Here is a 12,157-nt window from a genome sequence, read left to right as displayed (position 1 = left end):
TTAGGTATGTAGACATTTTTTAAGCCCTGCGATATACTTGCTCCCACCCCCATGTCCCTTAACTGGATGGAGTAAGTGGGTTTGAAAATGGATGGATGACATAATCAAGAGCAAGTTCAAATGAAACATAAGAATGGGGCAGAAAGTTCATTTCAGGCTCTCTGAAGGTGGTTGCTGATAGCAAACTGGTTTGAGCATTTCAGAATCTGCTCATCTACTGAGATTTCATGTGTAACAGTCTCTAGGGTGTGTAGACAATGGTCAAACAAAGAGACTGTGGGGGGGGATACAATTGGTGGTGGTTATCTGGCACAAATTAAGAAAATGGACTGCATTTATATAGTGCCTTTATCTGAATCAGAAGGCTTTACAATGATGCCTCACATTCTCATACACCAATGTTAGACTTGAAATGACTTAATACCTGATGTCCTTCCTTGGTTAGAATGATCTGTTTCTCCTCTGAATTGGCCACTTCAAACTTCTTGATGAAGTCACAGTCCTCAACTGAAATCATCTGACTCCTACAAGATGAGAACTTTTCATGAGGATTTTGGCTCACTGTCACTTAACATTGTGTTTTAGTTGTAACAGTGTCATTCCACAAGCAACATTTTGATATGAAAGCATTTTAACAAGAACCAGAATTGACTGAGGCATTCAAAATACGTACTATCTTTTTTTCTTTTACACATGTGATCTTGTGCAGCAGATAAATGAAACAATCCTGCAAATGGTGATAGAAGCACCAAATTTGGCACAAATACTCCTTAGACATTACTCTTTTGAAGAAAAAAGAAACAAACAAAAACATTGGCCACTTGAATTTTCAACAGGCAGCCAGGTACGGGTCAACTGAAAATTTACACAGGGGTCAAAATTAAAAGATGCTCCAATTATATAAATTAAGTTATATCAATGCACCACTTAATAATATATTTTCTACTCAAAGTAAAATGATGACCAATAGACATGGGTAGTTACTGCATATTAAGTGTTCACAGTGCTGGAAAAAAAAAAGAAGTTTGTGTTCCCTTGCACTTTTACACATTTTTTTTTACATCAAATTTCAAAACAGGTTACGTAATATTAAATTTTATATATATAAAAATATACCTTTTAATCGCAAAGTCAAAAATTTCTACATTACATGAATTAAATGAAAATATCAGATATTTTCATTTAATTCAGGTAATGTGTATGCTGTATTTTCCAGCATACAAGTCACACCAGCATCTGTCCAAAAATCCATCATGGAGGGGGGAAGGATACAAGCTGCAGTTATTTTCGTAATGTGATGATATTGCTTTATGCAATAAAAAGTACAATTAATGTACAACCCCAATTCCAATGAGGTTGGGACGTTGTGTAAAATGTAAATAAAAACAGAATACAATGATTTGCAAATCTTCTTCAACCTATATTCAATTGAATACACCACAAAGACAAGATATTTAATGTTCAAACTGATAAACTTTATTGGTTTGTGCAAATATTTGCTCATTTTGAAATGGATGCCTGCAACACGTTTCAAAAAAGTTGGGACAGTGGTATGTTTACCACTGTGTTACATCACCTTTCCTTCTAACAAGAGGAGGATTTGCAAGAAGAGGATTTGAAAATCATTGTATTCTGTTTTTATTTATATTTTACACAATGTCCCAACTTCAATGGAACTGGGGTTGTAACTGGTGCATTCTATATTGATAACACAAACCCAACATTAGCAAGCAGAAGGCAATGGGGTAATTCATGCTACTGCACAGGGCACAAAAACTGGTAATTGTGGTCACTGAACAGATATTTTCATCTATTCAGTGTTTCTGCTCAATGTAATTAAATACTTCAAAACACTTTTGTAAGACATAACAGCTTTACCTTGGTTTAGCTTGTTGCCTAGCAACATTGCTGTTCTGGTTGCCTGACATAAATAAAAATAAGTTGTAGTGTTGAGGCATATGAGCATTATATCAGTGCTTTTTTTCAAGAGTATGGTTTTTCAGATTGACAGCAAGATTCATTAAATTTACTAATTCTCCCTCAAGTACCACCTAACCCAGGGGTTCGGTCCACGAGATCTGAATCCTGACACTCTTAGTTGTCTCCCTGTTCCAACACACTTGAATCCTATGAAAGACGCGCATGCTTTTAATGAGCCTTTCATAGGATTCAGGTGTGCTGGAGCAGGGAGACAACTAAGAGTGTCAGGAAGGTCGATCTCAAGGACCGAACTTGGGCACCCCTGACCTAACCAATACATTTTTCATGCTGATTATCTCATTCAACTGTGCAGGCAGTCAAGTAAACAAACACCTGAATGAACTAATCAGTTCACAGCTGAGCAGGGAGAGATGGAAAATGTTCAGCTTTGTAGTACTGGAATAGTTTCTCAAACCTGGTCAGTTTGAGAAACTACTGCTGTAACATATCTCTCATTCAGATCTTGATTTACGGCAGTTGGCATCCAGTTTAATGGTGCATTACTGCCACCTTATGCTCTGGAGTGTGAATCACAATATCTCATTCTGTATATAGGAGCAGCAACTGTGGTTTTGTTTAATATTTATCTGGATTTATTTTTGCTTCTTTTTTGGTTTGCAGGTCTTGGATTACAAAATATTTTGTATGATTAGGATCTACTTGCTGTACCTGCAAAAAGAGTAAACTACTCAAGATGAACTGATATATAATGTAGCAACTACATCACAATTTTAGATTAGATCACTTATAAGAAAAAAAAAAGCAATAAAACAATTTGAAATATGAAATTTTCAAAGTCAACCCAATAGCAAATTACCACGATCCAACAAAAATTGAAGTATAATAAGTCTTGAGCTTAAAAATAAAAGTGATTTCAAAAGAAAGCAGCTTGCTTTTCAGTTTTTAATATTACTACAAACAGGCCACCAGAAGGAGAAAAGAGCAGTTGCTTATATTAGATGCATTATACTTACTGTAGATAGGACTGCCAGTTGACCAAATTTGCCCGAACCTCTGCAGCTTTTGCAGCAATGATGTTTGTAGGGACTGCAGCATCCACAGCACCACGGATATCCATTTCGTAATATGACAGCTACTGTATTTATCTTGAAAATCCAAAGCTACCTGGATGGAAAAACAGAGCAGTTACTCACCACAAGGTACACATTCACCATTTTGGTTTGGATTTGTGTAAAACATACGTACGGCTACTTATGAAAGAGTTATTTTTAACCAACAAAATCTGCGTTTTTCAGCATTTTCGTGGATCTGACAAGGAATATTGCATGATAATTTTTTAACATGAAAATGATTTAATCCTTTAAACCTCACAACCTGCCATCAAGTTGAAATACATGCTTTCTTAAATCATAAATTTAAGAAATTTTAAATAATATTTCATAAAAAAATCCCTTCATTCTACATATCTGTCTCATTTAATATTTTGCCAAACAATCAACTAACAGCATGATCCAAATTCTTCTTCTTCTTCTTTGTCTTTCGGCTGTTCCCGTTAGGGGTTGCCACAGCAGATCAATCGTTTCCATCTCACCCTGTCCTCTGTATCTTCCTCTGTCACACCAACCACCTGCATGTCCTCTCTCAGCACATCCATGAACCTCCTCTTTGGTCTCCCTCTTCTCCTCCTGCCTGGTGGCTCCATCCTCAGCATCCTTCTCCCTATATACCCTGGGTCCCTCCTCTGCACATGTCCAAACCATCTCAATCTCGCCTCTCTGACTTTGTCTCCAAACCATCCCACCTGAGCTGTCCCTCTGATATGTTCATTCCTAATCTTGTCCATTCTTGTCACTCCCAAAGAGAATCTCAACATCTTCAGCTCTGCCACCTCCAGCTCTGCCTCCTGTCTTTTTGTTAGTGCCACTGTCTCTAAACCATACAACATAGCTGGTCTCACTACTGTTTTGTAAACTTTCCCCTTCACTCTTGCTGATATTCTTCGGTCACAAATCACTCCTGCCACCTTTCTCCACCCACTCCACCCTGCCTGCACTCTCTTCTTCACCTCTCTACCACACTCTCCATTACTTTGAACAGTTAACCCCAAATATTTAAACTCATCTACTTTCACCACTTCTACTCCTTGTAACTGCACTATTCCACTGGGCTCCCTCTCATTCACACACATGTACTCAGTCTTGCTTCTACTGACTTTCATTCCCCTTCTCTCCAAAGCATATCTCCACTTCTCCAGACTAGACTCAACTTGCTCTCTACTCTCACTACAGATCACAATGTCATCTGCAAACATCATAGTCCATGGGGACTCCTGTCTGATCTCATCTGTCAACCTGTCCATCACCACTGCAAACAAGAAAGGACTCAGAGCTGATCCTTGGTGTAATCCCACCTCCACCTTGAATGAGTGTCATTCCGACTGCGCATCTCACCGCTGTCACACTATTTTTGTACATGTCCTGCACTACCCTAACATACTTCTCTGCCACTCCAGACTTCCTCATACAATGCCACAACTCTTCTCTTGGCACCCTATCATAAGCTTTTTCTAAGTCCACAAACACACAATGTAACTCTTTCTGTCCTTCTCTGTACTTTTCCAACAGTATTCTTAGAGCAAACACTGCATCTGTAGTGCTCTTTCTCAGCATGAAACCATATTGCTGCTCACAGATCTTCACCTGTTTTCTAAGCCTAGCTTCTGCTACTCTTTCCCATAACTTCATGCTGTGGCTGATCAGCTTTATGCCTCTGTAGTTACTGCAGCTCTGCACATCACCCTTGTTCTTGAAAATAGGAACCAGCACACTTCGTCTCCACTCCTCAGGCATCCTCTCACTTTCCAAGATTTTATTAAACAATCTGGTTAGAAACTCTACTGCCATCTCTCCTAGACATTTCCATGCCTCCATTGGAATGTCATCTGGACCAACTGCCTTTCCACTCTTCATCCTCTTCATAGCAGCCCTCACTTCTTCCTTGCTAATCTCTTTTACTTCCTGATTTACTCTCGCCATATCATCCAGCCTTTTCTCTCGCTCATTTTCTTTATTCATCAACTCTTCAAAATATTCCCTCCACCTTCTCAGCACACACTCCTCACTTGTCAGCACATTACCATGTGCATCTTTTACCACCCTAACCTGCTGCACATCCTTTCCAGCTCTGTCCCTTTGTCTGGCCAATCGGTACAAGTCCTTTTCTCCTTCCTCACTATTCAACTTCTTGTACAGCTCGCGATATGCCTTTTCCTTTGCTTTAGCCACTTCTCTTCTCGCCTTACGCCGCATCTCCTTGTACTCCTGTCTACTTTCTTCATCTCTCCAACTATCCCAAAACTTTTTCACCAACCTCTTTCTCCTTATGCTTTCCTGGACCTCTTCATTCCACCACCAAGTCTCCTTGTCTTCCTTCCACTGTCCAGATGTCATACCCAGTACTGCCCTAGCTGTCTCCCTCACCACATCTGCAGTACTTTTCCAGTTGTCCAAAATTGCTTCCCCTCCAACTAGTGCTTCTCTCACCTGCTCGATAAATTTCACCCAACAGTCTTCCTCCTTCAGCTTCCACCATCTGATCCTTTGTTGAGCTCTCACTCTCTTCTTCTTTACCTCTAAAGTCATCCTACAAACAACCATCCTATGCTGTCTAGTGACACTCTCTCCTGCTACCACCTTACAGTCTGTGATTTTTTAGCTTGCATCTCCTATAAAGAATGTAGTCCACCTGTGTGCACCTTCCTCCACTCTTATATGTTACCCTGTGCTCCTCCCTTTTCTTAAAGTAGGTATTCACCACAGCCATTTCCATCCTTTTTGCAAAATCAACTACCATCTGTCCTTCCCCATTCCTATCCTTGATACCATATCTACCCATTACTTCCTCATCACCTCTGTTCCCTTCACCAACATGCCCACTGAAGTCTGCTCCTATCACCACTCTTTCATGCTTGGGCACACTCTCCACCACCTCATCTAATACACTCCAGAAATCTTCTTTCTCCTTCATCTCACAACCTACCTGTGGGGCATATGCACTGATGATATTCATCATCACCCCTTCAATTTCCAACTTCACACTCATCACCCTGTCAGACACTCGCTTAACCTCCAACACTTTTAACATACTCTTCCTTTAAAATGACCCCAACACCATTTCTCTTCCTGTCCTCACCATGGTACAACAACTTGTACCCACCGCCGATGCTCCTGCTCTTACATCCCTTCCAGTTGGTCTCTTGCACACACAATATGTCTACCTTTCTCCTCTCCATCATATCAGCCAGCTCTCTCCCTTTACCAGTCATACTACCAACATTCAAAGTCCCCACTCTCATTTCCACCCTTCTAGTTTTCCTCTTCTACCGCTGTTCGTGGCAACGTTTTCCTCCTCTTCTTCGTCGTCTTCGCCCAGCAGTAGCCCAATTTCCACCGGCACCCTGTTGGGCAATAGCACCAGTGGCGGACGTTGTTAACCCCGGCCGCGACCGACCCGGTATGGGAATTTGATTCTGAGTCTGCATAGTTGGGTTGGCTTGTTTTACGCCGGATGCCCTCCTGACGCAACCCTCCTCATTTATCCGGGCTTGGGACCGGCACTCAGAATGTACTGGCTGCACACCCCATGTGGCTGAGTTAGCATGATCCAAATTCTGTATATAAATATATGAAATACATTTTAAGAATAAAATAATATTCTGCACTCGTCAGTGTAGCTGGGAAGCTTCGGATAATTTGATTGAGATCGCATGATAAACTTCTCCACCCTGAAGTACAGAGAAGAGCACGAGGAGGACAGAAAGCAAGAGGATGGGAATCATAGAATGAGTTCCCCTTTTTTTACTACCATGGTATGGTAGTTTTTTTTTAATTTTTTTTTTTTTTTTAGGTGAAAAATGGTGCCTTCTGAGGCTACCTGATGGTGAAAATTATTGTTTCTTATACAGGCTGACAAGTACAGAATTTTTTTGGGGGTCATGCAAAACAGATTTTGGGGAGAAAAAAATTTTTACTGACCCAATATAATCTGCAGATAAATGCATTAAAAATGGCAATGATTCTTAACATTTCACCATCAAACCCTTACGACAAAAAAAAAAAAAAAAATATATATATATATATATATATATATATATATATATATATAAATTGAGGCTTGATGTTTAACAGTTTAAACATGAACTTTATTATACAGATTACCAACAATCAACCAATGTACATCATGATGCCGTCACATTGCCTTCACCCAGATTGGCAGTCACTGTGTCACATACCTTAGGATTTGCATAGCAGATCTTCCACCAAGCTGCCAGAATACTGTCTCTTGTAGCTAGTCTGAACAAGGGGTGTTGGGGGTCCAAGCTATGCTTGACAAGTTGATAGCATTTTCAACAATGCTGATGAAGCACCCTCTGCTTAACAAACTATATAATTTACACCATTTCCAACAGCCAAAATGTTTTCTGCATTGTTTATTTGGTCAAATAAAAGTTTTAAAGATGGCAAAAATACACATTTGTGAAAGGCTCATATCGGCTGATCTATCTGTAAGCCTCAAGCTTCTTCTTATACTTTTCTTTGAAGGTGAGATGGTAAGTTTAAATAGTAAATAATGTTTCCAAGGTCTCTTTGACCTTCTTTGATAAACGTATGCTTTAATAGATGTCTACAGATCATCTAGTCCTAATAGCTTTACTTCAAAACACACTTACTTCTAGTCAAACACCAATGTACATTTGTCAGAATTTTCTTTGGAAAACTAACATGAGCTTTGTTCCGCTCTGACACATATCAGCTTCTTCAGTTTGTCATATTCTGTGACGGGCTGGATGTCTTTTTTCTATTGCTCATGTATTCATCACAGCATGTTGCAGTAAAAGCTGAATCAGATCCACACTGATGCTGACTGGTGGGGGTGTAAGCACTGCTCTGCGCAAAACTAGCCATTGAAAATACTGGGTTTTAAGTAGAGCCCGACCGATATGGATTTTTTGAGGCCGATGCCGATAACGATATTTGGATGGAAAAAATGCCAATAATCAATAAATCGGTTGATTTGCCGATAGCTGATAAATCAGCCAATATTTTTTTTTATGAAAAAAAATGTTCTTTTTTGTACCCTTAACAAAAAAGGGATGAGCTAAAAGCTGAAGCTTTGTCCTCATATTGATTAACTTTATAACAGAGAAGAATTTTCAAGTTCAAAAAAATGCAAAAATGCAATTGGAGCAGTTAGGGGGCTATTTAAACGGGCCAATTAATAAGATATCACTCCTGAAAACAATCTTTGCCATATCATGTGAGGTAAATCTGCCCTACATTTGGATTTTGGAAAACCATGTGATGGAGAACCAATTCCGATTGGACACTCACATTGCGCACGTCATCACACATCTTCTATGAGGAGTACCAAGATGGCCGATGGTGGATTGCAAGTCCGCGGAGTTAACTTTTCAGCAAAAAAAAAAAAAGTTTCTATCTCATATCATTAAAAAGTTATTTACAATTTAGTAAAGCTTGGTCCCAGCCGTCGTATACGACGGCATCAGCCCCAGAGGGTTAATGGCGAATGGCAGTAATTCCCAGAAACCTTCCGGACGACCAATGAATCTGAATGTTTCAACCTCTTAGCAATAAACAAAAGTTTTTCCATGCAAGAAATAAGGTCTACAAAACGTGGGCTTAATAAAAAGCGTAACCGACGATTACCGACGAGCACATTTGACACATTACTACATAAACTGAGTTAATCAAACTGAGTTGAACTGAAACGGGAGAAATGTGGGGTGAATGTAATCGCAAAGTTATTACAAACAACATCCTTATAAACTTACTTGTATGCTTTTGTCTAGGGATGGGTATCGAGAACCGGTTCCTTTCGGGTATCGTTAAGAAATGATTCGATCCACCGACATCAATAAGCTTTGTGCTTAACGGTTCTGTTGTTGGTCCTTCAGAGTGGCCGTTGTTTTGGGGGGTGTTTGTCAGGAAAATGATCATTTCTCTACATTGATTACAGACCCTGCAGCAGGTCCATGATCAACTTTTCTGCAGCGCGGCTTTGCTCTGAACCTTGAACCAATCGAAGCAGTGGTTCGCAGATTGAAGCAATGCTTCGATCTGTTGCTTCGTTTATACTTTCTTTCTTTTGCTTAATTTTCCCCCGCTAAAACCCTAAAGAGCATACGTCTGTGAGTATTACTTACCTTTTCTATGTTAAAAATACCTGTTATGGTCTTCTGAAACAGTTAATAGATGCATTTTATAACTTAAAAACGGGAGCGATGCTAACGCGTTAGCATGTCTATGGCATTTTCAATGTTAAAAGTTAGCATTACGCATTTGCAGCTGTCATCACGATCAGGTGCATTTGTTTTCAAATTGTAATATTTCTTAAATTTATTTTTGTTTATATATTAATAATCTAATGCTTATTATATACAATTTTAGAGAAAGACACAAAAAGAACCTGAATAGAAACACAACAGAAAATATAAAAGCAACTAACAATGAACATACATAAATAAATACATACATACATACATACATACATACATACAGAAATAAATAAGTGTTTCCTGTGAACACCTAGTGACTCTTACGCCTCCATTTCATCCCTGTCTTATTTAAGTTTAATGACAGTTTGTTTCGGTCAAACCATATTTTTAATGTGTTAATTTCTTCAGTGATTTCCTCCAGAACTATCTGCCAAGTTAGAAAATCTGCATCCTAGTAAGAGCAGAATACTACTGGAATGAATTTGAATGAGGAAAGTTGTTTTGTTTTTTCTCACCTAAATGGATGCTGCACTCACTCCAGTTTATCGTCTGGAATAGTCCCAGATTGCATTTCAGAGCTTCTAGAATTCAAACATTTTCGTGCGGGTGGTGTTGGGGGGTAATTTTGGGTTTCAACTTTTTTTGTTTTTCACCACTTTCATCCCTGAATATGTCAATCGTGCGTAACATTTGTGCGGATTAAAGTTACTAACTGGGACTCCTGTCTTGTTGCGAGAAACAAACGAGAATCGTCCTCCGTTCTGTTCACACAGCTCCAAACGCTGCGCAGCTCTCTGACGAGTCAAGTTAGAACGATAGAGTCCAGTTGGAATTAATAACTTCAAAGTGAAACACTGTTTTGTTTATTTTTATTTATGTCCAGAGATCAAGGGTACAGTGACCAATTTCATATTTATTTACTTTAAGACTCAATGAAATAATAGAAAACCTGTAAAGCCTACTTTTAGTACAAAATTCACGAGGTACCGATAAGGGAATCGATAAGGAATCGGATCGATAATGGCATCGATAGATAAAATCTTATCAATACCCATCCCTACTTTTGTCAGCCAATCAGTGCAGTGTGACGGTGAACTACGGTGGCCGGTGATGAACACATTTAAACAGGGGTGTAAGCAGCTCTCAGTTGAATGGCGTTAGAGCTCCATCTACTGGACAAACGGTGCAAGGACATTTTACATTGCCGACACAAACATTATTGCAGTAACTGTTCTGTTTATGAGAAATTATTGGTGTTCTATCGGCAAAATTTCGGCCGATAGTGAGTACTTTGAAAAGGCCGATATATCGGTCGGGCTCTAGTTTTAAGCAACATGCAGCGACTCCGTTTTGAAAAGTTTTTAAATCTTATTACTATTTGTGAAATGAAAACTCTGTTACTGACCAGCATGGACTCTTAATGATTAGCACTGTCGCCTCACAGCAAGACGGTTGTGGGATTGCTTCCACCTGGGGCCTTTCTGTGTGGTGTTTGCATGCTCTCCTCCTCGTGTTAGCGTGGGTTCCCTGCGGGTGCTCCGGCGTCCTCTCACATCCAAAAGACACGCATGTTAGGTGAAATGGAAACTTTAAAATGGCAGTACTTGCGGGTGTGACTGTGTTCGTCTGTCTTTATGTGGCCATGCAACAGATTGGCACCCTGTATAAAATACCCCATCCCAGGCCCTATGACTGCTGGGATGGGCTCCATTCCCGTGACCCTTAATTGGAATAAGCGGTATAAAAAAATGAATGGATAACTCTGTTATTCTGCACAAAAGACATACTTCTTGCCATGGCTGTGCTGTTTCCACAGAGGCGTAGTAGTTGATGGTGCAATGCAAAAAAATCTGGGGTTAAGCAGGCAGCTGGTGGATTACAGAGTTTTGAAGTCAAATGGTTGAACTGATGTGCTGCAGTTTGCCCCCTACAGAGTTCCCCTGTAGTTTAAGCGTCTATATAAAGATGCTATCAGTTGGCACAGGGCATGAAAATAACTTACATTTATTCTCGAAGTGGACTTTCGAGATTCAGCAATTCATCTTTACTATAAATATTGATACCAGTTACTTAGTTTTGTCAATCTGAAGCAAAATAACAAGCTAAGTAGCAGCCAGCCTAAACCAGAAGCAACAACAAACTCAAGGCCACAAACGACAGATTTTGTCGCACAGTAAGACAGGAGATGCAGTGTACATCCTTCCTTCGACATGACACAGTCAGAGCACATTAATATAACCACAATAATCTAATTATCACGTTAGCTCTGGGATAGTTCTTGCTAACGCTATGAGTTAGACATTAGCGAGAACAGCTAGCAGAGGATGTTAACCTAAGCTAGGCTTATGCTAACACAATGCCACCTCGACAAAACTATAACCAGGCTCATCTGCAGAATTGTAATTTATTCAACATTGAATAATTAACTAACAGATGATTTACTCACTCTGCTGCTCTTCCTGGTCAAACAGCTGACTGATGACGACACGTTTTATCATGTGACGGTCACATGTACAGCTTCTGTTTGTCTCAGCGGCACAATTTTATCAAAACACACGTTTAAGATTTAAGTGTATAAATAAGCATCATGTAATCGTTGGTATTCTGGATCGTTCAGACTATGTGTAGCCTCAAAAACTAAAAATGACTGATTCTGGTCAGTGCCGTAGCAAAACTTTATGTGAGGGCCACTCGCCCCCCAACCTGTTTCATGTTGATATAGCCATACTTCTTGTGACGTCATAAATCAGGTCACGTTGACTAGCATGGTTGGCATAAAAGCCATAGGGCGACAAGAGTTTATACAGCCATCGCAGGGTTGCCTTCTGCTTTCCATAATAATGTCAGTCAGTTGCTGCGTTATTAACTGCACCAATCGTTTCGTGAAGGTTGACACGGTTCCTGAGGATTCCTGATTGGGAA

General features: G+C 39.8%; 1 protein-coding gene across 2 annotated transcripts in view; it reads right to left on the bottom strand.

The window, feature by feature from the left end:
- Window positions 1-11,824, bottom strand: part of atp6v1h (ATPase H+ transporting V1 subunit H) — a 60,669-nt gene extending 48,845 nt beyond the window's left edge. For both annotated transcript variants that reach the window (XM_034182424.1, XM_034182425.1), the window contains exons 1-3: window positions 11,682-11,824; window positions 2,955-3,105; window positions 425-524 (exon numbers count right to left, since the gene is read on the bottom strand). In XM_034182424.1, coding sequence (XP_034038315.1) covers window positions 425-524; window positions 2,955-3,058 — 204 coding nt within the window. In that variant the 5' untranslated portion in view covers window positions 3,059-3,105; window positions 11,682-11,824. The remainder of the gene's footprint in view (window positions 1-424; window positions 525-2,954; window positions 3,106-11,681) is intronic.
- Window positions 11,825-12,157: the final 333 nt, after the last annotated feature.

Source organism: Thalassophryne amazonica, chromosome 12 (assembly GCF_902500255.1).
Source record: "Thalassophryne amazonica chromosome 12, fThaAma1.1, whole genome shotgun sequence".
NCBI classification, from domain to species: domain Eukaryota; kingdom Metazoa; phylum Chordata; class Actinopteri; order Batrachoidiformes; family Batrachoididae; genus Thalassophryne; species Thalassophryne amazonica.
The sequence above is the reverse complement of the archived record's forward strand: the minus strand, read 5'-3'. Positions and strand labels throughout refer to the sequence as shown.